Raw genomic sequence first — 26,566 nt, forward strand, 5'->3', positions numbered from 1 at the left:
CTGTTGTAACTGGAGCCTCGTCGTCTCGTCTCTCTATATACTGGACTGTAGCGGAGATGACAATAAAGTTTACTTTGACTTCAGCAGCGAGCAGGCGCACTGAAGGCTCTCGCGCTCACTTTTCGTGTATAGAATTTCGAAAAAACATTGGTGCAAATTATAAGTCTGTATCATGATGTCTGGTGTTTTCGTGTTTGTTGGTTTGTTTTTATTTTGTTTAACTTTGCGAGTTGGTTATTAGATGCTGCTCCAGCCGGTCAGAAAATCATCCGCCGCCCCGCCCTCTCCTCTCTGCGCCGCAAGCAGCAGGCGCACCTCGCAAACGAGGGGCGCCCTTGCTCCCAGCAAATGGGCGATAGAAAACCGATCGGTGCTTATGCCATTCCCAATATGCGCTGGCATGACGTCGGGGCAGCATGAGTACGAGCATTTTTTTGCCCGTGATGCCGCCCCGGGCAACCGCCCGTGTCGCCCGTATCTAAAACCGCTACTGGTCTCATGGACGCACACCGCTAACAGCATTGCGTAATGAGGTAGAATTGTGTCTTCTGATTGGTGAAGAGAATGTGTTGCCTCACCGCTCATTGGCTAAACGGCAGCAGTATGCTGATATCTTACTCCGCAGATGTGGCTCCGTTCGTGAGTTCTGCCGACTGCCTGGCCTTTTGTACAATACTCATAAGATTTTACACAGCAGGATAAAATAAAAGTAATTTAGCAGGCCTAAAATGAGGTAAATAAATAAAAATGAGTAAATAAAACCTCAAATAACCCAAACATGAGTTTTTAATACTATCTCATTATTTAACAAAAAGCCCTTACGAGAGTTGATTAAATGACTGTCAACACATGTGAGCACCTCTATGAAAGCAGAGATTTGGGAGTTTGCCGAGTTGCATTTAGGTGTGTTTTTAAACACAATAGGATCAATGACCTTAAATAACTAACTTCTGCTGCCGATCTGCCAGTGAGAAAGATTACTCATAGGTGGATTTAATTCTCTGTAGAAAGTAGTGTTAACCCTCCAAGTCACTCTGTACTGCAGCTTAGTTCTGAAATTAAGCAAAGTCCTCCTAAAACAAATATTGACCCATGAAATAAATGTACCTAAATAAACCCTAAAGAAAACAATCTGCTAGCAAACTAACACATTTAAACCTAAAACATGGGGAATCTTTAATCACAATACTAGAACAAAATCTATAGCCATAAAACTAATTCGCCATGACACAACCACAGTCACAGATTGTATATTTTCTTTAATAACTTTCCAACAGATACAAATGTGTTCGGCTCCATCTAAAGTCTCTGCAAGTTCACTGTGAAACGGCTGAAGTCAGTTTTTCTGTGTTTTGAATGATTGAGGTTTCCCGATCTGCATTCATAGCTCACAAAGGTGGCGCAAAATCTCACAAGTTATCACTTTAAAGGATATTTACTCCTCTGAGAAGATAAATGCACACAAGGAATGAGGGTGATTACAATTCATAGGCTGCCAACGTAAAAAGAAACAAAAGAAGAAGAAGAAGTGACGTTACAGCCATCTTTGGTCATTTTAATTTACTATACCTTAAATTTGGCAATCACAAGTAAAGTAATAACTAAGCTTGTTGATGATTAGTGTTTAATGATTTATTGTGTATTTGTCAACAGACAGATGATTGTATCACAGCTGAAAACCACCTGAAGCTATGAAGGTTACAGGAAACCTCAGTAACAGTACAAATAACAGCCAGCAGAGGGCGTCGTCAACAACAGTACGTGTGAGTGTGCATTATAAAGTTTATTTAGTGAAACATGAAAATAACTTTTAAAAATTAAATCCTTTCACTTCAAATCAGATAAAATATGCTGGTTTTTGTGTCTTTTACATGATTCCTGTAAAACTGCTTCAGTTTTGTTAGAAAGTCCCGAAAACAACATTTTTACCCGATGGTTGACACTGCCACAAAATGTTGCTAAAAATTAGCGTGAGCACAAAAAGAATACAACTAATCTCTTAAAGATGCAGACGCATTTGTAAATACACCCTGAAAACAGTGCTACATTTGTTAAGATTGATATTTCTTTGCAGTGTGTGAGAGATGTGTGGTAAATTTGGCCCAGTTGGTAGCTCGTTGAAACCGCTTATACTATAAGTGGGGGCACACGCTCCTACATTCATGCTCAGACAGGAGAAGAAAAGAAAAAGTGTGCAGGCTTGTAAACAAGCATACAGGATGTAAACAAAAGCGTTTTCTTTAAATCTGAGCGAAGAGTAGAAAACTGTACTGCCGAAAAGCTCTATGGAGTGACAACTGCATTAGAAAAGCAACAGCGACGACGCAAATGAGCATGTGGGATAAAAAAGTTTAAACGATCATATGTTACAAAGCCTTTTAGAGTCCTGAGTTTAAGGGCAAAACAGACAAAAAGGCCAGAGTCTTTATTTTGTAGAAATACTATAAGGATTTAAAAAAAAAAAAAAAAGGGAAAAAAAAGGTATCCAAGATAGTCTTCATAACATGTTTTCAGAACATCCATGGCTCTTGTTTGGGACAATACACAATATGCAGCATATGTCTTCTTGTTAACAGGATATATATTTGTCTGAGTAAATCATGAGGTTTTCCCCACCAATAACCTTCCGATAATCAAACTTAACTAAACTGTGCAGCGATGTTTCAAAACGGCACCACGTTGTGTCGCTCCTAACTGGACACAGTGTGAGGAAAGAGACTGTGAGAAGTGCAGGCTGAAGAGAGGTCAGTTAAAGAAGAGCTCGTCTGCCTTCGCTTCTTCTTCAGACACATTTTTATACATTACAGACTGACATTGTGTCCTAAGTGTGAGCGTGGACCTCGATTTTTTCGGATAAAACATTTTGATTTATGCTTTTAAACTACTGGGAGATTTCCAGCACAACCAGTCTTCTACAGTTGACCAACAGAACACTTGTGGGTGCTCTAAGGCACCTTGGCAGCTGCTACTGAGAAAGAAATGTTTCCCATCTTAAATCAATCCCCCCCTTCACTAGAACCTAACTACGAAATGATTTAGAAACATTTTACATTATTGGTGGTGAAATACTTGTTGCTACTTCATAATTATTAAGTAAATCCACTTCATTAGTTTGCTTTAATCAAAGCATGTGAGGTTATTAAGGATGGGAGGGAGGATCTGACATCATAGAAGAAAGGCGGGGGTCTCTGTGAAGCTAAGAAAGTCTTATGGATTGACAGTGTTTCTGGATCTGTTTGTTCTTGTCTATGCAGCTGATTGTAATTCTGGTTTAGGCTGTTTACAAACCTACAGCCTGCTGTAATAAAAAATAAAAAAGGCAGAGGATCCAGCAATTTGAGGCAAAGGGTAAGAATTCCCAAAATCCACCTGTTACTTTCAAGATTGTAGCAGCCACCTGTCCCAGACCAGATCTGAAATACAGCAGGCGGCAGTGGAAACATTTACCAGCCACAGATCAAATGATATCAGCGCTCAGCTCCTGGACATTTAAAACCACCAATAACTAGGAGGTCGCTCAAGACAATAAAATCCCCTCACAGACCTGCTGTACTTAAAAGTATAAGGCAGAGCATCCAGCACTTTTAATTCTTGTAGCAGTCCTCTGACATTTTTAACACAGCCATAAGCCTTAACAAACCTAAATCATACCCTTTTGGTGAGGATCAACACCACTGATAAATAAAGCACTGGTATAGTTTGGATGTGGCTGGTAAACACATGAAGGAATTTGGCAGGTAAAATAACGAAAACATATTCGATGTGAAAAAGTTAAAATCTCAGATTGATGAGAGCGATGACCACAGGTTTCCCGTCTTTGTCAGCAATAAGAGCTCCTTTCTTCGGCAGGGAAAAAAACATTTCACTGCTCAGGATTTCTTCAAGTGTTTGGCTGACACCCCACCATGTGCGAGGATAAGTCTGACAGGACCTTTGGCTGTAGATAGATCCATCAACTGCAGCAGGTTTTCTGTTACCTGGCTGCCAATGTAACAAGTCCAGCCCCCAGTTTCTCAGCATGCCATGCAGCCTCTACCTGCGGGGCTGGTGGCGAGAGTGACGAGGCAAGGAGGAGGATGGGCTGGAGGACGAAGAAGGTGAGCAGGGTGACATGGAGGCCAGGGAGGCTGTGGCGGCGGCATCCTCTGCCTCCTCCAGTTCGCCTCCGTGGAGCTCCTGGCTCACACTGGACTGTAAGGCAGCTGGGGTCAGCCACTCTTTGGGCAGGCAGCTCTGGAGGAATGGCACGCAGGAGCTGAAGTAGGCCAGGCGATTGACCCAGCGAGGGATCTCCCTGCCACACAGGATCTGAGAAGAAAGACAGGAAGGGAACGTTTTAGTAAGTTCAGTACACAAGAAGTGACTCCTTAAAGCAAATGTATATTCTTTTTTATGTGAATGAATAATATTACATTTTTCAACTCCATGCAAGTCGTCAAAATCAAGGGAAAAAAGTTATCAGTCGTGTTTAGTGCCTATCATTTACATGTATGTTATGGTTTGCAGGTTTGTGGTACGTAATGAACTATATTCACACAAAAACAGCGCAGACCCCTTTTTGCAACGTCATATCTGTACTTTAACAAAACACTTGTTACTCCAGCTACTAAAGAACTTCAAACCTCAGTCCTGATGGATCAAGCCATGCAATACAGCCACAACGGCAAATGATACAAAGTACAATAAAATTAAATCAAAGAAGTCATTTCAGAGACAAACGCTCTATCAACCTACTATTCAAGTCTTTTTTTTTTGTTAGGGACAGAATAAAGTTTGCTTAAAGGGAGGTGGAAGGGAACTACAATGACTCCTCTCAGACAGAAGATGAACTGAGGATCTGCACAAAGACCCAGTACATGACAAACGAGGGTTAAACTGATCTGCGAGTCATGCAACCCTACTATTTTTATATCTAAGACTACAAATAACTGACCATAACTGGTGTATTTTAATTAGTAGTCAATACCACTGGTCCCTAACCTTTTTTGCGCCACGGACCGGTTTATGTCTGACAATATTTTCATGGACCAGCCTTTAAGGTGTTGCGGATAAACACAACAAAATAAAACCAGTACCGGTACCAAAAAAAGATTTATTCATAACACAACATGAAAAGACCCAGGGAAATCACGTTAAAGATAACACCGATAAAAAAATTATCCTATTATCCCGAAAACCATACATTTCACACCTGCTCAACTCTTGCGGCCCACTACCGGTCCATGGCCCGGGGGTTGGGGATTGCTGGGCAATACAATACCAATACAAATCATTAGTTACTAGACTGTCAGAAAAATCTAAGGTTTACTTAAATTCAACTTATGTATGAAGCCCCAGTTCAAAACAAAATCTGACTCGAATAGCTTTACATTATAGAGCAAAGAACGAACCGAATGAGAGAGAAAAGACGAATGATGGAATAATGCTCCCAAGTCCTTTTAACAGGAAAATACCTTGAGAGGGAAGTATGGGAGCTTCTGCCACTGAAAAACACATTTTTTCCATCCTTAAGTCAAAATTTCAGGATGTTATCGAGAATCTAGATGTTATCATTTAGATCATCTTAAAATTTGAGTTAAGTATCTAAAAATGTCAACTTATAAACTTAAACTTCTGGTAAAATAACTGGAAATTGAAAAGAATAAGTTGAAATTGCAAGTCAAGTCAAAATTTTGACTGGCAGGATTATGTAGGGCTTTTGTTTCAGCGGCGGAAAAAGAGCTGCGTAGAGAGAGTAACAAATAAAAAGTTGCAAAGTTTACTTCCACATATTATATTATTTTCTGAATTTCCATATCACCAGTGAGTTGTGTCAGTAGGCAAGTGAAGTGCTAGAGCTTATATAAAATAACTGACTATGCCAACACTGAGGGAGATAAAGAGCAGTAATAAGTATTAAATGATATTCAATAAGTCATTTCTGTCACTTCCTGGTTAGTTTGTTCTCCATAAGAGAACTTGTCAGTGTTGTGAGAATGCTGTGGAGGAAATGAATCTGAAACAATGACTGCATAACCAGAAACTACATCCTGCTTGTGTCTTGAACTTCCAGGAAACTGAATCAGATTTCCTGACTTTCTATGCCATAAATAAATCTGTAATATGACTCTGTGCTAGCGATTTCTCAACCTACTGTAACAGTTTGAGTGCGTCTAGTTGGACCTTTTTCAGTCTGTGGTTGACATTTCTCTCTCACAATCTTCCTTAACAACTAACATGCTTGCACAGGCAGACACAGTCTATGTTAGGGCTAATTATGATTACTCAGCGCTATTAGAGGTTATTACAGCATAATGGGAAAAGTGGCTTCCAAGAAACTCAAAGTGTTTTCCCAGTGAAAGGGCTTAATTATGCTTTGATCAGAACATTTATTGAAGCTGCTGACGAGCTGCTTTTACAGACGTGTAAGGAGACAGAGACAGTGGGTTTGCTTTTATCTACAAAAAAAGTCTTACAAAGTGGCTGATTTTTGCTGATGATACTAGATTGCATAGCTTGTTTAGGCTCCAGTGATGAGGTTCTTCCACTTCTTCAGAGACTCAGCAAGGACTGCTCCTTGCAGAAAAAAAGGAGGTGGCCTACATTCACCAAAAGAAGCATCTAATCCTTAAATATCATCTCTTTAGTGTTTGGCTGACATGTGACTGATATATAATAAACTGTAGCAATTCACACTACTGTCATGAAATATTCCTTTGCAATAATAAAATAAGCCTTCAGATCAACAATAGGCAATATTCATCCAGTATAAAACGGTCTTTTCTAACAGATGCTGAACATTGTGCCACTTAAGCTCATGTGTGTCTGAGCTTATCAATTCCTTTATCAATGCCTGCACGTGCTATTAAAAGGAGTCACGGCAGGAAGGGCAAAGTGGTCCAAAGTGTAATCTCTATAACAGGATTACTTGAAATGGGTTGGAAACATCAGCAACAGAAACATTTTTCTATGCCACGTATTTGACACTATGTGTATGTGCACCACAAGCACTGCTGCTACTCTTTCCCAGCCGAGCAGCTCATCCATACAGATTGTTAGCACAATTTTATTTGACTAAGAAAGCCTCAATGAAAATAAATATTCTTTCATTTTATCCAGTTTAGATGTTGACTGAGAGACAGATGCTACTAGTCTGTTTGGGATTTTAGATGATAAAGCAGTTTTATGTACACTGAAAGTCTGTGTAGGTATTCCTTGTTTCCTCATTTACAATTAATTCCTATACAGTGGTCCTCACTGTTTTGCAGATTTTTGTGTGCAATTTTGCAAGTTTTTTTTTTTTTTTTTTTACAGCGCACTGCGTCCTGATTAGCTGTAGATCACTGTCAATCAATCTCGCCCCTGTGCCTTCTGTACAGTACAGAATGCCTTCAGCTTGTCAAATTTACATAAATCTTCGATCGCTAGCAGTGTGACTCTGAAGTGCTGCACTGTATGTTTGTAAGTTTTCTCCCCAACAAACACAACAATGTTGACAAAACGTTTTGCACCGTCAAAGACACCCGCGGGAGCCTTTGGTTTCATTCTATAATACTGAACTTATTTTTCTATGAAGGTTTGAACTTTTAGAGTGTTTAAACAAGAGAGAAAAGTGTGAACATATTCATGCCTGTGTGAGAAAAGTGTATAAAGTGTGTAGTGAGGGGTTTTACAGCCTTAAAACATCGATAATAATTGTAAAAAATAAAGTTGGCAACTTCGCGGATTTCACCTATCACGGATTATTTTTAGGACGCGATAAACAAGGGACCACTGTACTCCTATATTTATTTTTATATTTTTGTATTCAATGCACTTATCTCTCTGTCACAAGAGCTAGACCTCCAATGTGTCAAAAAGGTGATCCTTCAACCTGATTTTTTATTTTCAGGTAGAGGATGAAGTTACAGGATGGGACATCTTACAAACAAATAAATAAATAAATATAAAAAATAAATGATGAACATGCCTCTGGTTTGGCTTCATCTTTGCCCTTGGACATTCATCATTATTTAATTGGAACCAGCTGGTTGCAGCTTAGTTTTCAAAAGTCTGAGACAGTCAATTTTACACTCTGTGCAAGTTTAGCATCTGTGGTGAAATCGCAAGCATGCTAAAGGATGGGATTTCTACAGATGACCTAAAAAGAGCAGAAGTGCTCCCTGTGGTCCGCTGGTTCATGAGAAATCGATTTTAAATGAGAAATAAGTCAGGCATGACTGTAACTTTGAAATTCCTGTTTAATGATTCTTATCATACATTAGGTCTGGCTACATAACAAGACAGAACCATCGATTTAAAGCTGGCAAAAGTCTTGCAAAGCCAAACACAGTTATACGCATGCACTGCATATGGTACTTAAAGATAATCCACTCCCACAATCATGAGCATTTGGCTATGGTTAGCTGAAGGATAAACTTGTCACATGCTTTTATGGTAAATCTATCAACACAACCAAACAGCTACATATTTAAATACTACAGTATTAAATATCTCTTTGAACTCTTCAGCAATATGCAAATGCTTTAAATGTGCTTATCATCTCACAATGTGAAGGAACTTTCCGCGCACACCGTGTTTCGAGTAACAACCTTTCTTTGAAACAAACAGTCTTCCAATTGGCTAGAGCCCCACATTGTGGCCAACATTTTATAAAACAGAGGCAAGTAAAGGTTTATAGATCTAGTTTTCTGTCAGACTACTAGGACTACAATATACTGAAAGGTTATTAGGAATTTCTACTGATCTACTGTTAGAGTTCAGTGGTCTGCAGGGAGGACAGTATTGATTTTTCAAAAAGAAATCTGACATCTAAGTCGAACACATCAAACATTCTTTCTGAAGATTTAATTTTTATGCTTGATCTTTCAAGCATCCTGCATTCCTGCAACAACAATCAATGTGTCCTGCCATTTTTTACTCTGTCGCTTTGCGTCAGCCTCTCAAGGTAATGCGGTTAGAGTAAGCATAAAAAAAAAAATCAAATCCTGAGATGGAAGATGGATGACTCTCAATGGTAAACCTGCACGTGTGCTTGATTTTATTTCCATGTACATGTCCGAATTTTATTGTATTGCACTGATGTAAAGTACTGTCTGCATTTAAGGTTTAGAAAATACCATGGTATGTTGTAAGGATGTGTCTTTTATTAATTGTCTGTGTTTCTACGTGTTTGTGTGTGTGCGTTTGCCAGCTGGCTCTGCATGTCTGGGCTCGTATCAGTGTCCTAATCCCCAACTCAGCATTAGATGCTAACTGGAAAACTCCCTGCTCATTAGTCACACCAGGATAAGCTGATTGAAACAACGTGCACGGGTACACACACACACACACACACACACGCTGTTCTTACACAGCACCTTCTTCCTGTATTTACTGTTGTTGCTCCCGCCCCACACACACATCTGACCAATGAGCGAACAGTCTCACATGGTTTTTTGAGTGATGCATTTTGGTTCGCTTGGCGTTTACTTGGATGTTTCTCTGTGTGAAAACAAACCAAATAATGGGGAAAGCTACAAGTTTACAAACTCATCAACTGATTTCAACCACAGTAAACAAACTATAGGTGCGAAATCACCATAGGACTTGGCTTTTAAACTCAGCGCAGCTCAGAGTAATGTGCAATGAAATGATGTGTGTTTTTTAACCCACCTCCGACAGTGCTGAGGAGAAGTGGTTGCAGTTCTTGTGCATGAGGTGGTAGGCGTTGCCTTTGTACTCCTTCCCCATCTCTTCCACGATCCGCTCCACATCTTCTTCTGTGAAGTCTGTGCTTCCCAGGACAATAGCTTCTCTGCAGAGACAAACAGGCAGAAGGTACTGATGTTACTGAAAGAGCATCTTCTTGGAAAGAAATGTTTCTAATCCAATTCTACTTTTTACCATTTTCATTTACTGATATATTCTTTACTGTTTCTGTCAGTGGAGTCTGGCTGAGGGTGACTATTCCACTTTGTGTTGGAAAAAGCTGTCTGACAGCAGATAAAATAGTGAAAAATGTTCAACACTGTGTGCATTTAAAAAACACTGATTTTTTTTAAACATTCTATCCGGTACAACCATGTTGCACATTTTTTGAAGAAAACATTGACATATTTTTTGTGATTTGCCATTCAGCCAAAAAATAAGTAGTTAACTTTGAGAACATTTTAAACGTGATCTGAGTTTTTGGCTTTAACATCAAATGAAATTAAAATGAAATGAAATTATTATGATTTTAGTATGAGAGAGTGCTTTATTCACTGGGATAGGCCTCAGCTTTGTGGATAATAAGCAGGCATTTGTCACAGATGATCCATATTTGGTCTAGTGGCCTGCTTGGAGACAGTTACTGTGTGTGTGTGCGTGTGACAGGCGGAGTCTGTCTAAAGCCACAGGGCAAATCAACTAGAGCAGAAGTAATACTCAGCAGCAGAGTAGGTCTGAGTAGACAAGCACACAAACATACTGAACTGATTTGCTGAAATCAATTGTCGTGTTTTGTACATTTGGATTCCACATTCCTAAAGAGCATCATGTTGATCTTTTGCAGGATGGAAAAAGAACAAAAACAAATCAATTTGCTGCCGTCCACTACAAAAACAGCTTTTAAAAGACAGCTGGTAATATGGTAAAAAGCTGCACTGGTTTGCAGTGTATTTGCAAAACTCAAATTGTTAGACTATACTTGAAAAGTACATGAAAGAAAAATGTCCAACTTTCCAGCAGTAATAATTTTTTTTTGTTGAGTGACCATAAGAGGAACTGCAGTGTTACTTTTTCAGCTTCAGCTCGCTCCTCAAAATAAAGTAAAAGAGAAAACTTGCAGTTTCAGTTCAAGATAAATTGAGCTTTTTTCAAATCTCAATCTTCTGTTTTATTCAGTCTTTGACTAAGACATAGGCCATGAACTGTTACAAAAAGGCATTAAAATGTTTGACACATCATGTACAGGAGCTCGCTTTACTGTAGGGGAAATACCCAAATTCATTAAACAGCTCAACTAACAGCTGACCAACTGATCAAATGGGTATAAAGAACATGCACATGAATCTCTAACTTATCTAGGGAACAAATCAGTGCTTTCTAACTTGGCCAATGGCTGATTGACCAAAACAGTCACTATACACGCGTACTGTATGCGCTACCCAGAACCTACCAGCATCTCCATCTAAACCAAACTACTGTCAGTAGTCAAAAGACATTTGACACATTGTCTGACTTTCCGAATTAATCACTCTGCTCTACACATAATCTTATTGTGGAAGAATGACATGAACAATCGGGCATCTAATGAGCAGAATGGACTTAACTGAGATTGTCCTTGCACAGCAAACAACCTAAAAGGCTGTTAATGGTTATTAAATCCTACACCAAGAAAGTAATGTTAAGTGACTTCTAATAGCTGTTTAGATAGATGCATATAAAATAGGTGGCTGCATCATGCCTTTGGGGCAGAACCTGGCACTCTTAACTAGAAAATGTTCTAGCATAAACTTCAAAGTGGTCTCAGGTGTGCCTTGAAGTTCAGCCCCATAGGAACAAAAGGATGGCTGTGTTTGTCTTTGTTGTTGTGGGTTGCTGGAACATCTTGCAGCACAGATTTTCTATTTTTCCATGTTTAGAACCATTTCTACAGATTCCCAATAACTTCCTCTCCCTTGTGTGCCAGCTGGCAACCCTTGCAGTTACTAATTTTTCCAAAGATCCTGTGTTGCTTCAACCTACTGAGGTAACTGCACAGATAAGGGTGGACCCAAATAGATTTATGATACATTCCTCATTGCCATTATTTTACTGCCCAGCCCTTGGAGCGTGAACGACTGTCCTCTCGTCACTACTGAGTTTAATAGCTAATAGACTAACAAACTTCTGAGCGGTAACCTGACTGACTCGCCATTTGATTAACATTCTACATTAAACAGGCCAACTCTTTCACCGTAAAAACTCCATCAAGCATGTTGCGAGCTGCCTAGGCTGTTGCGAAAGATATTTAGCAAAACAGAACACATGCATATCTGTACTTGTATGTCTCATATAAACACCAATTATCCCACACTTACTTGAACTTAAAGGTCTCACCAAGCTCAGTTGCATCACCTGGTGTAATCTCAAAGATCCCTGAGAATGGGTACGGGTGTCCGCCATAGGCAAACTCTAAACACACAAGAACACACAAATTTGAGCTGCTGATGTAACAAAAGCCATTAGCAGATAACATACAGTTTTATATATATATACTATATATAAGTATGTTTAGACATGCTCGGAAGGGAAAACAGTGGTGTGTATATATATCCTGAGCTTAAGCTTAAGCATCCTCTCTGTAACACTATCCTTAGGCAAATGATTTGATGTAGGCGGAGTCTTATTTCTGGGCAACCTTACCTCTTCCATAGATCTCAATCCCTGAGTGAAAGACTCCGATGCCCAGAGAGCTGGTGAACTCATTGATCCAGTACTGAAGGCAGAAGGAGAAACACAGAATAACACGTTTGTTAAATTACAGTAAAATAATAATGCATGTTTTCTACACCTATTGATTTAATATATTTAATTTTTTAGTCTACAAAATGTCAACGAAAACAATCCATCACAATTTCCCAACATGAAAGCTTTTCTTGTTAAACCGTTCAAAATGTAAACATGTCATAGTAAAGTGAAAGAAACAGCAACAACAGCAATATTAAAAAATATGTGTTAAAACAATGTAATTTCAAATTTATATGGATATTCTTCAGGAAGAAGACAAGACCTCCCCCTCACTGAGGTAGAAAGAAGGAATGAGGAGTATGCACAGACAGCTCCAGGGCATCTCTAAATCCTTGCTGTTACAGACAGACAGTGAATCATTGCATAACTACAAGTGATAGTTCAATTTTTTGACCTCTGAAAGACGGGAAATTCCTTCAAAATGTAGCCTCCACTGCAATAAACCGACAGATGGCAGCTGAAAAGGCAATATGTTTGACATCCTGCAGCTATGCAAACCTTATTACTGAATTGTCATTGTCCTATTGTACCTTGGCATTTATCCAGTCTTCATATCAGAATAATCAAATTCAGCTACAAAACACATTTACAGACTTTTTTGTGGGAATTTATGACCACAGTGCAGATGTTATCCTTGATGCTTACACAAGATTTCTTTACGTGCAGACAATGACAGTCAAGCTGCACAGAAATAAATCAATAACTGCTGCACTAATCTTTGAAACTACTATCCATCTTTTCTGTAGTATGTCTGCTAAACATTGTGTCTACAAGGTGATTGGGCAGACTGTTGCTAGGCAGAATTTTCACTCAAAAACATTATTTTATCACAAAAGATGGAGCAGAGAAGAGTGTTGGTGAAGCATCTCAGGAAGCTGAATAATAATCTCTAAATCTAATATTTGTTCATACCTCAAACAGCTTTCTACTGCTTCACTGTGCCACGTCATCAGTTAATTGATTATTCTCTTGGACCTGATCAATTTTAAAGTTTAATGCTGTTGACGTTTCTTCAAACCAAATCAAGTGCTGATCAGCATGATTAAAACATGCCAAGTTTACCAAGAGCAGTTCCTTTCTGCCAGTGCACTGTAACAAAGGTGACAGATTTCTTACCATGCAAATCTGAAACAATTTGTTTTTGTAGACAAAGTCTACAAAAAATATACACCTACACAGTCATGTAAAAAACTAATTCTGATTCTTTTTTTTCAGCCATTATGTTGCAGATTTGCTGTTGTGTTTAGGATCGTTGTCCTGTTGTAGGGCCGCCACAAACGATTATTTTGATAGTCAACTATGTCTGTGTAGGTTCTCAGTCATCCAGGTCATTGTAGTCAAAGGAGCTTGCAAAGAAAAGCGTCTGGACTTCTTTAAGTTGCTTGAAGACGTTTCACCTCTCATCCGAGAAGCTTCTTCAGTTCTAAGGTCAAATGGTGGAGAGTCCCAGATATAAACCTAGTGGGAGTTTCCCCCCCACAGAGGGACAAAAGGACCCCCTGATGATCCTCTAATCGCCTGAGCCAAGGTGTGAAACTGGGTGTGGGTCCCAATCAGCCAGTCAACTAGTCACCAATTATTTTTGCGACTAGTCGACTAATCAGATCATGCATCCATTGGACATACAAGGTACAGCTTATTGCACTAGCGTGCATCTGCTCTTATATAACTATCATTAGCTTACAGCTAAAATAAAGACAAGATGATAGTTTATTAAATTTTAATGAAATTTGCAGATTGTTTCGGTGAAGTTTAATAAACTCAGCCGTCTGCTCCTTGCTATCTAAAATATAACAACACACCGGAGTATATTCTCGAGCAAAATAATTTCCCCTAGGGATCAATAAAGTATTCTGATTCTGATCTCACATTTCTGATAATTAGTTGTCTGCTTGACGTTTATTCAGCTGTGTAAAAACTATAACTTTAATCTCAGCCAAACCGATTTACTCAGGAACAAATAAAATACTGAAAGCCAAACAATAATATGTTTAAGTGACTTATATATATATCATGTTTAACCTGAGTAGCGAAAGACGGCGGTGGGTTTGAAAACGATTTGCTGGGAGTCCGGTGTTCTCACCGGCTCTAGTGAGTCTTAAACCCGGGCTAGGTATCGAGCTGGTGGGTAACAGACGTATCTGAAAACGTCGGAGCGCTTTTGAAGATATGTGGTGTTTTGATAAACCGAGCACATATTTGAAGTTTACACAGCTACATTCTCGCCTGAAAATATGTTATTACGTTAATACGTTAATTTTGTGACCCAGAAAGAATAATAAGAGTAATATTAAAACTAACTAGCGACCGCCATTGTTGGAAACTTAGCTGGGCTGCGCTATGAATTCTGGGACACAGCTTCTTCTTCTTCGGGGTTTAAGGGCAGCTGGCATCTTTGTACATGCAGTGCTGCCATCTACTTTTTCAGTCCGTTATTACACGCTTAAATCCTACTACTTATTCCTGCTGTTTTGGGATCTTACAAAGCTTCAAACGACGCGTCAACTATTAAATTGGTAGTCGACGATTTTGATAGTCGACGTAATCCCAGGTCTTACAGCTGCCAAACAAGCCCAAATAATCACCCCTGTAACACCATGCTTGGCAGCTTGCTCCTGGTAACACTTCCAAAAAAGCCATACATGTCTTTTTTCTAACTGTACTGCCATGACCTTTAACAGTTAACTGAGGCCTGTAGAGTCTGAGATGTAGCACTTGGATTTTTTACAGTTTCTTTGAGCTCTGTGTTATGCTGACCATTTAAAGACATCAATTCTGACATTAGGAATCTGTTGAAATCGATTTTAAGTATTATTTGGATTTGTATATTATATTAGAGCTTTCCATCTTACATATTTGAGGCATTACATGTGTTTAACCAGAGTGACAATAAAAAAAACGTAATTATGTGAAAAAGACACATTTTATTAGTGTGTACACACAGAGGCTTTCCTTCTTGACATAAAAACAGCTTCCAATGCAAACTACAGTTATCAGGTATCACAGAAGACAGCATGCTATTTAAAACAGTTATCACATTTCCTGTCTGTCATTATGCAAATACATTATGTAGCTGCTTAAAGTCACTTGTGGCAGAGCTGCTGGTCTCCGCCACATCTGCAATGCAAAATATAACCTCTGTGGAATGTAACAGTTTAAACACCAACTGATCACAAAGGCTTTGCGGATGCTACCTGCTGGATGCCCTTCCGAATGCAATGCTCCCTGTTTTTCCAGTCTTGGGAATGGAAAAAAAGCACTAGGAGTAAACTGGATGTATTCTTCAACTCTACTAGAATATCTAAAACAGTTACAGTGCACCTTAAACGATTTATCCACTATCTGATTTTTCCTTATTTGAATTCAGATGGTTGGGGCTGCGTGTTCACAGCCAGAGCTCTGTGATTGTGATGACCATACTAGGATATCCTCTCACTGACATCATACAGAGCCAAGAGCATCCAAATGCATGAAACCAAGCTGAAACCTAAGCTTTAGACTTATAGGATAACTTGCACAGAGCCAGCCATGTTAAATATGCACACCCACCATTGTAACAGTATATGTGGGAAAAAATATACAGTGGAACCCCGACTTACGAATACCCCATTTGACGAAAAATTCAAGTTACGATGGCACTTAACGGCAATATCTCTGCTCGTGTTACGGCAAAATGCCCGCATAACGAAATCCGCTGGCTCTGATTGGCTGAGCCCAGAATGCCTACAATGCCCACAATGCCTTCCGAATAATGTGACAACCCCCTTGGCTTTCGTACTTGCGCTTAGCTGTTCCACTTGAACAACATATTGTTGTTGCAGTTAGCAATTAGCCTATAGCCTATCGTTCACTCAAAAGGCGCGATGGGTGCTTTGACTTACGAAAGACCCTCGGGAACGAATTAATTTCGTAAGTCGGGGTTCCACTGTATACACACACACACACATATATATATATATATATATATAACACAATTTTACACCCTTAAACTTTATTGAGGGAACTGACTTTAAAACAGAATCTGCATTCTGATCAAATACAACATTTACTGAGGCTTTGGCACAACTTTTGTTTTTTCAAACCCACATTTCAAACTTGTCATGCTGCTGGGTTTCTGTTTCCTGAACTATATATGGGTCAAATGTTGCACAAAGAAAGCCACAGCATGAGTCTGTCAGTAGTTTTGTTTGAAGAAGCAAAAAATGCCACTGTATATCCCCATTTTACCAGAGTCCAGCTACAGCTTGTGCATTTAGAGCTTGCAGATGTATCTCTCACTATAGAAACCTTTTTGATTTTGATAAAGGTCAGTAATAAAGGACTAACATTGAGTCCAAAAACTAACACAATAAAGCATCGAATTTTTCATTTCCTAACATTACTGCTGGTGGGGTTTTTCCCACCAAAGAGTTTCTCACATCAGCTGATCTCCTACGGATATGAAATCATGTTTGTATCAGTTCTGGAGTGGTTTCTTTGAGCCCAGGAACAGCAGCCATCTGTGTGTGCACCAGCTGGTTCTCACTGACTAAGAAGCCTTGGCTGCTGGCTCCTTTTTAAAACATTTTCTACATTTCTGTTACAGTAATGGTGACAGAAGCCAGTCTAGAAAACTTGAACACACATCAGCATTTGAGCTGCTAAAAATCAGACACCCCCCCCCCAAAAAAAACGTCCTTAACTGACTTTATATAAGGCGAAACATAAACAACAGGTTGGTGGACTAACACCCAATGGCAGTGTAGCATGTGCCAATATGTCCTTGTAGAACGTGTATAGGAGTTATTTTAAGAAAACTAATCTGCATCGAAATGCAAAATGACTGTCTCCCACTCCGTTAACAGGAGTAACAAACACAAATAGTCTGTTACGCTGCTACTCCTCGCCCCTGTCGGTGGTGAAATAAGACTCTTATCTCAGACCTCATTACTTCAAAGCTTGTTAAAACCTGTGTGCTGCAGAGAACAGGCTGAGTGTTTATGAATGAATTAAAAGACAGATAATGAAAGGAACAGGAGACAGAGAGGTGGATGAATGCTTGCTGTAGTTTGCTCTGTAGTGTCCTTCTGTTTTTAAGTTAAGATGTACACCGCTGATTTGAAAGTGTAGCGGAAACAAGCGGACTGAAACTAAGCTCAAAACAGAAATCGATGGAAGGAAGCTACTACCAGCCACAAGATGGGTTCTGGTGAATTTTACCTTCATCTGCAACAATAGTTTGTTCTAGTTTTACCCACAAGTATCTTAAATCTCCCAAGCAAAGTGCGTTACATTTTTATTTATTTATTTTTTAAACACTCAGCAGGTTTACACTGAACTAGGCAATTGATTAATTAAAAAAAAAAAAAAAAAGATCACTGCTGATTCCAAGTTACTGATTCCTGTGAGCTCTTTGTACTGCTGTCTGTTGATTTTCTTAACACAAATGAGCAATTTTGACATTCCCATAACCTGTGGTGTAGCGTTAAGACATTTGCCTTACACACAAAGGATTTCAGAGTTCAGATACTGTTTCCATTACTGATAGCTTTAGATTGCATTGTATTAGTTTTTATGTTTGTATATAATAAAGTGAATACTGAGTGAGTGAATCAAATGTGAGGAACTTGTATTAAGAGACTGTTTATTATGGAAATAAAATCTCCAGTTTCATGTCAGCTGTTAGCTCTAATTAAAAAGACTGAGAAGTACAGTAAATTAGGTCTGGTTCCAAACTCTGATTGTCTACAATTACATAATAAAACAGAGGTGAAAGCTGCCATCATTGCAATGTTTAATGAATGATAACCTTGACCACACACCCAAGCTATAGTACTATTTTAATTGGTTTAGATTTCTTCCATTAGAGATGCTGCACTATATTCCACTAGCAGAGATTTATGTGGTTGTAGCAACACAGTACAGTCCCAACTTCTTTTGTTTTGGGCCACGTTACCTTGTAAACTAGGTGGCAAAAAAGAAAAGGAGGAATCATGACTGCTGCATGTCCCTAATTGATCCACACAAAGACACTGCAGCCAACACATAGCCTGCTCGGCTGAGTATCAGGCTACATTACACAGTTAAACCTAATATCCTAACATGTCCTCTCACACGCTCTGAGACAAAGAAACCCGTGGTGCTGGCTGGCAGGCAGACAGGTGGTGTGCAGATAATGCTGTCTCATTAGAGCAGTGCACTAAACCACTCAGAGCTGTCCAGGAAATCCACTTAGCTGAGATGTGAGCAGGACTGTGGGGAGGACCTGACAGAATGGGAATTGGGAAAAAGCAGTGGTTTGGGGCTGAGGGGGCGCCTGTAATCATGTCTGTACATACACTCTTGACAGTCACGTGACATTATCGATCCTCAATGGGGATGGGGACTTGTTATCAATCTTTTTGAGTAGATGCTCACAGTTGTGCTCCAAGAAGAACAACGGAGCAGGCAGACTCACACACACTGCATAAATGGTGATGCTCTTGAGATTGAGGTAAGGATCCTGAGTTGTTACCCAACTGTCTTGACCTCTGCAATCATCTGATCTTTGCAGTTTTCTCACCTTCTTTTACATTAAATGTTAGCCCTAAGCTTACACCTCCCAATAAAACAGGCCCCATTGAGACCATCAAATAAACTGCATGACAAAACAGCCTCCTTATTCACTTCTATGAGAACATAATCACAGGAAATTAGAGCTGTTTGCTCCGGTGGATGACTAAGAAGAAACAACCTATAAATTAGGAAACTGGTTTAAAGTGACATAATCATCAAAGTCATCTAAATATTTCCTGATTTACAACTGCTGTTCAAACATTTGTTAAAAAAAAAAAATCTGATACCACTTTGGGGGTTTAAAAACTTTAAAAAATGAAACAGTTTTGTTGTCCCACTGACATTTTAATGTTGTAAAGGTTTAATGAATGCAGACATTATTACTGAGGTGAAGTATAACATTTTCTGAGAAGCCTTTAGAATTTCTACAGTTGTAAAGTGGCCTCAAAAGTAGGGATGGGTACCGGTATCCGACATAAACGGTAGTAACCAGACCGAAAAGCAGCGCACATTTCGGTGCTTTAAAGCCGAGAAATTCACCGTATTTGATAGCTTGCTGCGAGACCTCACATCGAGCACATCTACTGCGGGTGTGGTGCCTGTTATCGGTCCCAGAGTTAGCAACATCCCCCCAAAACCCGAAGAGTAGAGTCCTGGCCTCTAGCCCTGCCAGTGTAGCAGAAATGATGACGGATGATGATGGCAGCAGCAGCCGTTCTTCTCTGGGTCAGTAGCTTAATGTTGTTCGTGTGTAATTTACGCTGAGTAGGCTAACCATGTTATTAAATTAACGCATGTAAGGTGAACTAGCAAACACCGTCGTAGTTACATGCGGCTGTCTTCTTGTTTAATGGCAGATACTCCCTTCACCCTGGCCAAAAAGGCTAAAATGACCAAAGAAAAAGTGGGAAACAGTTAAACATGAGAGGTTTTTGAATAAAGTTGGTGTTTTTTTCCCCCATTGATTAAGCACTGCTTCCAGCCAAGAATGATACCATAAATCCCCTATAGCTGCAGAAAAGGCTAACATTGTTATCTTTTTACCAAAAAAACAGCTAAACGCCGAGAGGTTTTTGGACAAAGTTTGTGTTCTTCATTCTTTAAGCACCGGTTCGAGCACCGTTTAAGCACGGGCACCATTTCAAAAGTACCGGTTTGGTACTGGTATCGGATAAAACCTAAACAATACCCATCCCTACTCACAAGAGCAAAACAACAGAGCCATCTCTTCTGTCCTGTGTGTTTTGACTTTTTTTTTTTGTCCTTAAAGAATATTTTGGTTGGTAAAATATTCTAACTGAAATTTTGGGAACATCAGAAAAAACAGTACAACATTAGTCCAAGTTAGTAAAAGAAGCTTGTCCTCATCTATCAGTGCTCTGTTCTTCTCCAGTTTCCTTAAATCCAAGATTACATTTTGTAAGCTAAAATGATAGCCTCATAGAAATCCAGTTTTTATTTTTTTATTTAACTAAAATATTAACATTTTATTCCAGCTCAAAGAGTTATTGTGGAAATACACTGCCACTACTTTTATTTAGGAGTTACGATGCATTTGCAAGCATGAAGCTAAATCACTTAGCTTAGATAGTCTGCTTTTCTCCAAACTTTACAAATGCACCCATCTGGGCTTGATTATTAGATTATTACGTACTATAATATAATAATTTATGTTTTAAAGGTAAAATGTGCACAAAAACAGAAAAAGAAGGGGAAAATCTTTGGGAAAATCTTTAAATTACTGTACACTGGTATACAGTAATATCTACCTGATATTTGGTCTGATAGTGACCCAAAAACGCTGGACTGGTATCAGTGAAGAAAGCTCCACAGATAACTTCTACTTGTACCTTTCCAATGTGGACTGGTATTTGGTACTGATAAATGGCTAAAATATGCATAGAACACAAGTAAAAGAAAACCCTGTTACTGGTGGCCTAGTAACAGTGACTCAATCTATAAGCTGATGGTCCCTCACCAAGTGACTCAACCAGCCTCCAAGCAAATCAGTCAAACAACACTAACTGGAATTGATCTACGGTGCAGTAGAGCAAAATTGATGTTTTTTCCTTGAATGCAAAACACATTTACACAGAACCTCCATACAAGTGAAGTATTATGCACAGTTTTAGGCAGGTGTGAAAAAATGGTGGTAGACAAAGAATGGTTCCAGAAATATAAATAATATATTTTTTTAATCTGTTTTTTTAAAATCAATATTTGGTGTTACTACCAGCATCAACTCCTATAGGTACACTTGCACAAATTCAGGGATTTTGTAGGATCATAGTCAGAGGTATGATCAACCAATTATACCAAACAGGTGCTAATAATCATCATCAATGTCGCACGTAGGTTGAAACAGTCATTAACTGAAACAGAAGCAGCTGTGTCGGAGGCTTAAAACTGGGTGAGGAACAGCCTCTGCTACAAAGGTGAGGTTGTGAAAGAGTTTCATTTCATGGCAAGATTGAGCACATCAACGAGCACAAGGTAGTTTACTGCATCAGTAAGGTCTCTCCCAGACAAAGATTTCAAAGCAGACTGGGGTTTCAAGATGTTCTGTTCAAGCTCTTTTGAAGAAGCACAAAGAAACTGGCAACGCTGAGGATCGTAGACGCAGTGGTTGGCCAAGGAAACTTAGTGTAGCAGATGAAAGAACATCAAGCTTGTTACCTTTCAAAATCAGAAGATGTCCAGTAGTGCCATCAGCTCAGAGCTGGCAGAAACCAGTGGGATCCAAGTACACTCAGCTATTGTCCGGAGAAGACTAGCCAGAAGTGGCCTTCATGGAAGAGCTGCAACCAAAAAGCGATACCTCCGATGTGGAAACGAGGCCAAGCGACTCAAGTATGCACAAAAACATAGAAACTGGGGTACAGAAAAATGGCAGCAGGTGCTCTGGGCTGATGAGTCAAAATTTGAAATATTTGGCAGTAGCACAAGGTAGTTTGTTCATCGAAGGGCTGGAAAGCGGTGCCATAATGGGTGTGTGCAGGCAACAGTGAAGCATGGTGGAGGTTCCTTGAATGTTTGGGGCTGCATTTCTGCAAATGGAGTTGGAGATTTGGTCAGGATTAATGGTGTTCTCAATGCTGAGAAATATAGAAAGATACTCATCATTCACGCAATACCATCAGAGAGGCATATGATTGGCCCCAAATTTATTCTGCAGCAGGACAACAACCCCAAATATACAGCCAAAGTCATTAAGAACTAGCTTCAACGTAAAGAAGAACAAGAAGTACTGGAAGTCGAGTGTGTCTGAGATTACATGAAGAGACAAAAGGATGTGAGGAAGCCTACGTCCACACAAGATCTGTGGTTAGTTCTCCAAGATGTTTGGAACAACCTACCAGACGAGTTCCTTCAAAAACTGTGTGCAAGTGTGCCTAGAAGAATTGATGCCGTTTTGAAGGCAAAGGGTGGTCACACTAAATATTGATTTGATTCAGATTTCTCTTTTGTTTATTCACTCCATTTTGTTGCTTGATGAAAATAAATGATTAGCACTTCTGTTTTTGAAAGCATTCTTTGTTTACAGCATTTTTTCACACCTGCCAAAAACTTTTGCACAGTACTGTATACTTACACTCAAACCGAGGTGCAAAACCATTAGTTTTGCTGTACTGTTATTATCATCGTGGGGGTCAATGCATGTACAAAGCAAAACTGATTTTTTTATTTAGGTCAACTGTCAAAAGTGAAGGAAAGGAAGCCAATTAACAACCAGCAGACAGCAAAATGTACCCACCAGTTAGTGATCATGCCACTAGCAGGTCACCCCTCCTACAGTACTTAGGTCTGAACTGTCTGATTAAAAGAAAGAGGAAGCCTTTAAAAAGTGCTGGAATGAAGGACTGGACTCCTGCCACAGTGTGAATGTTTGCCGCGGCACCAGTTTCCACACAAACATTGCAAATATGCATGGTTCAGAGCGGATCGTTAGGCAGAAGCAAAAAAAAAAACAAAACACACAGTTTCTTCTGTATGCAAAATATGTCCTTCCGTCTCTACTGTTGATTCTCAAATATATTCTAAAAATCCTACACATGTGTCTTTTAGATGTGTATGAGTAGCTGCTTAAAGCAACAGCCCCTGCAGCTATTCACATGAATGGAAGCAAGACAGAAATAAAAGCTCTTCAGACTTTACAGAGAATGCAAGTCATGTGGAAAGCAAGAGAAAGTGAAAGAAAGTAATGAAGAGAGAAAAAGGGGAATAAAGAATAAGAACCTAAGGAAGAAAGGAATGAATATATACCAATGTATATAATTTGTAATCGTGCAACACATTACTCTTTCTACTGAATGACTCTCTGGCTTTCAGTGTTAATCCATTTCAACCCATGTGACCCCAAACCTCTGCAGATATATTGACCAGCAGCTGCAGAGGGACATCAATAAATAGAACAAAAGCAGGACCAAGAAGAAAAGAATCGAGTCCTAAAAAAGGCCATTTATATTTTACCAGGGAGTAACATGTTCAAGTAAGGAAGACCGTCACGATTTACGATGCACATGTCACAAAGACATAACACCATCTAAATGCAGCAAAAGCCAAGTGTACATACAAAGGATGTTGTGGTTTTCCAGCCAGGAGTTCATGCACACTGTCCCAGAGCACTACCCCGATCTGTTTTATAACCTCAAGCAAGACCCACTTTAAATGTAATCTTCAGCCATATTAAAGCCATATCAATCAATGATTCATCAATACATCAATTTCCAGAACCCATCCCCACTGACTCATCCCAGCATGGTGACAACATAGTGACTCAAATTATCGAGCCTCAGACTAATGCTATAACAAAGAGTCGATAGCACGTTCTATGCAGTAGAAATTACCATGCGACTGAAGAGTGAACTGAAATCCTTAAGATGCAAAACTAGGTTTAGTTAAATAGTGACTTCCCATAAAGCCTAAACTTTTACTAGTTTTTTGTTTTGTTTTTTGTCTGTAGTCCACAGTGGACCAGTTTTCTGGCAGTCCTATCATGGAAGATACATAAAACATAGCCAGAACGAACGGAGATTTAATATATGGACTAGCAAATCAGCTGTGGGTTTCAAGTTGCTTAATTTTCGTTCTTGATTCTTTTCACACTGCTTTTCCTGTCGCCATTTGCAAACCGGCTTATTTTGTTTGCACTGAACAGACACTAAAACAATGTTGGATCTAATACAAATAGACAAAAACCTTTCGAAAAGGATCATACGACAATAAAGCGTACATGAATTGGTTCAACCGCTTGCAACCATGACTCACTCACTGTGTTTTGCAAGAAAACAACTGAAGGGGGATAAGCAAACTAATTACTAAAGATGGAACTGCATTAAACGGAAATTGCTTTGGTGTTGTGTGAGTATGCCGAATTGAAGAGTGGTTCGTAATTACGCGAAAATGCTTTTAAGTGTTTTTCTTCCATTATTGTACATGTGCTGATAACCAACGAGGAATTAAAATCGCATTTTATAACGCGCTTCAGCGTTGTGTCCTGGCAAAATAATACTCATCTCAAACATATTTGTTATCACTTGATCTAAGAAGTAAGTAAGAAAACGTTCACGTTTCCGCTTCTACTTACCATATCATAGACATTTAGGATAATCGGCTCGTTTGCCATCACTGGGCATCAGGATTTTCTTCCCCTAGCGTCCCTTCTTCTCTCCGGGTTCTCTTCCTTCGGTGCGAGATCCAAACTCTCGCTCTCCTCCTCTTATTATTATTGCTGGCTCTTTCTCGAAAGATGTTCACCTTGGTAATTCAACTTCGCAACCCGGTGTAAAAATGTTCCGATGATGTTTTCACCGTCCAACATCTGACTGATTTTGTCCAAATATCCCCCGACAGAGCAGCAGCAGAGGCGGACAGATGAATCTATCTGTTACCAAAATTGACTTGCTAAACCCGGTCGGCTACCGAGGTTGCCGCGAAAAAACACTGACTTTACAGGGATAATTTTCTCTTCCAGAAGACGCCGTGCCGCGGAAAAAAGTCAAATTCATTTTTCCAAACAAACTGCTTAGTTAAATGACATAATGTAGGTACACAAAAAGGAAATTCCCTGTGTAAAAAATGACTTGCTACTCCCTTATTAGCCCCAGCTAACGGTAGCAATGGAGCTGCAGGCAGGACGCGACTGCTGGGAGAAATTGGACGACGTTGAGGAGTAGACCGATGAGCCCATCACTCTATTAAGCTCCCTTAGCGCACTGAGCATTATGGGTGATGTAGTTCATAAAGAAAACCAACCAACCCAACCAAACTACACTGCAAGCAAATAAATAAATAAATAAATAAATAAATGGAACACTTAAACAACACAATGTAACTCCAAGTCATTCGCACTTCTGTGAAATCAAACTGTCCACTTAGGAAGCAACACTGACTGACAATCAATTTCACATGCTGTTGTGAAAATGAAATAGACAACTGGTGGAAATTATGGGCAATTAGCAAGACATCCCCAATAAAAGAATGGTTTTTCAGTTGGTGACCACAGACCTCAATACCTATGCTTTCTGGATGATGTTTTTGGTCACTTTTGAATGCTGGCAGTGATTTCACTCTAGTGGTAGCATGAGACGGAGTCTACAACCCACACAATTTGCTCATGTAGTGCAGCTCATCCAGGATTGCACATCAATGCAAGTTGTGGCAAGAAGATTTTTTTTGTGTCTGTCAGCGTAGTGTCCAGAGCATGGAGGAGACAGGCCAGTACATCGGGAGACGTGGAGGAGGCCATAGGAGGGCAACAACCAAGCAGCAGGACCGCTACCTCCGCCTTTGTGCAAGGAGGAACAGGAGGAGCACTGCCAGAGCCCTGCAAAATGACCTCCAGCAGGCCATAAATGTGCATGTGTCTGCTCAAACGGTCAGAAACAGACTCCATGAGGGTGGCATGAGAGCCCGACATCTACAGGTGGGGATTGTGCTTACAGCCCAACATCGTGCAGGACGTTTGGCCATTTGCCAGATAACACCAAGATTGGCAACTTCGCCACTAGTGCACTGTGCTCTTCACAGATGAAAGCAGGTTGACACTGAGCACATGTGACAGACGTGACAGTCTGGAGATGCCGTGGAGACTGCTGCCTGCAACATCCTCCAAACATGCCAAACATGACCGGTTTGGCAGTGGGTCAGTAATGGTGTGGGGTGGCATTTCTTTGGGGGCTGCACAGCCACATGTGCTTGCCAGAGGTAGCCTGACTGCCATTAGGTACCGAGATGAGATCCTCAGACCCCTTGTGAGACCATATGCTGATGTGGTTGGCCCTGGGTTCCTCCTAATACAAGACAATGCTAGACCTCATGTTGCTGGAGTGTATCAGCAGTTCCTGCAAGATTCCCCAGTCCTGAAATCTAATTGAGCACATCTGGGACATCTTGTCTCGCTCCATCCACCAACGCTGCACCACAGACTGTCCAGGAGTTGGCGGATGCTTTTGTCCAGGTCTGGGAGGAAATCCCTCAAAAGACCATCCGCCACCCCATTAGGAGCATGCCCAGGCCCTGAGCCTCATTTTGACTTTAAGGATATTTAAGGATATTACATCAAGTTGGATCAGCCTGT

At 39.9% G+C, this 26,566-nt stretch overlaps 2 protein-coding genes and 1 long non-coding RNA gene across 3 annotated transcripts in view; 1 reads left to right on the forward strand and 2 right to left on the reverse strand.

Moving 5' to 3' along the window:
- Nucleotides 1-26,566, reverse strand: part of LOC146505660 (cytochrome P450 3A40-like) — a 54,786-nt gene that overhangs the window by 8,182 nt on the left and 20,038 nt on the right. The gene's annotated exons all lie outside the window — the stretch shown is intronic.
- desi2 (desumoylating isopeptidase 2) lies at nucleotides 1,245-25,187 on the reverse strand. Its single transcript, XM_085181735.1, has 5 exons — nucleotides 24,575-25,187; nucleotides 12,349-12,421; nucleotides 12,024-12,117; nucleotides 9,634-9,775; nucleotides 1,245-4,308 (listed from the first exon to the last, which is right to left on the reverse strand). The coding sequence occupies exons 1-5, from the start codon at nucleotides 24,611-24,613 to the stop codon at nucleotides 4,033-4,035; spliced, it is 624 nt and encodes a 207-aa protein (XP_085037861.1). The 5' UTR covers nucleotides 24,614-25,187; the 3' UTR covers nucleotides 1,245-4,032.
- On the forward strand, nucleotides 12,417-20,041 carry LOC146505662 (uncharacterized). The gene is made up of 2 exons (XR_014877417.1): nucleotides 12,417-13,754; nucleotides 14,023-20,041. It is a non-coding gene; the product is annotated as an uncharacterized LOC146505662 (long non-coding RNA).

The sequence above is a fragment of the Neolamprologus multifasciatus genome, chromosome 13 (genome assembly GCF_963576455.1).
Source record: "Neolamprologus multifasciatus chromosome 13, fNeoMul1.2, whole genome shotgun sequence".
Lineage (NCBI taxonomy): Eukaryota > Metazoa > Chordata > Actinopteri > Cichliformes > Cichlidae > Neolamprologus > Neolamprologus multifasciatus.

Bases quoted from the DNA above. Each gene is read 5' to 3' on its own strand.
- desi2 (XM_085181735.1), bottom strand. From the start codon at position 24,613: ATGGCAAACGAGCCGATTATCCTAAATGTCTATGATATG. The intron at 12,118-12,348 runs GTAAGGTTGCCC...TTGTGTGTTTAG, and splicing joins GATTGAGATCTATGGAAGAG to AGTTTGCCTATGGCGGACAC. The intron at 9,776-12,023 runs GTAAGTGTGGGA...TTGTCTCTGCAG, and splicing joins GGTGAGACCTTTAAGTTCAA to AGAAGCTATTGTCCTGGGAA.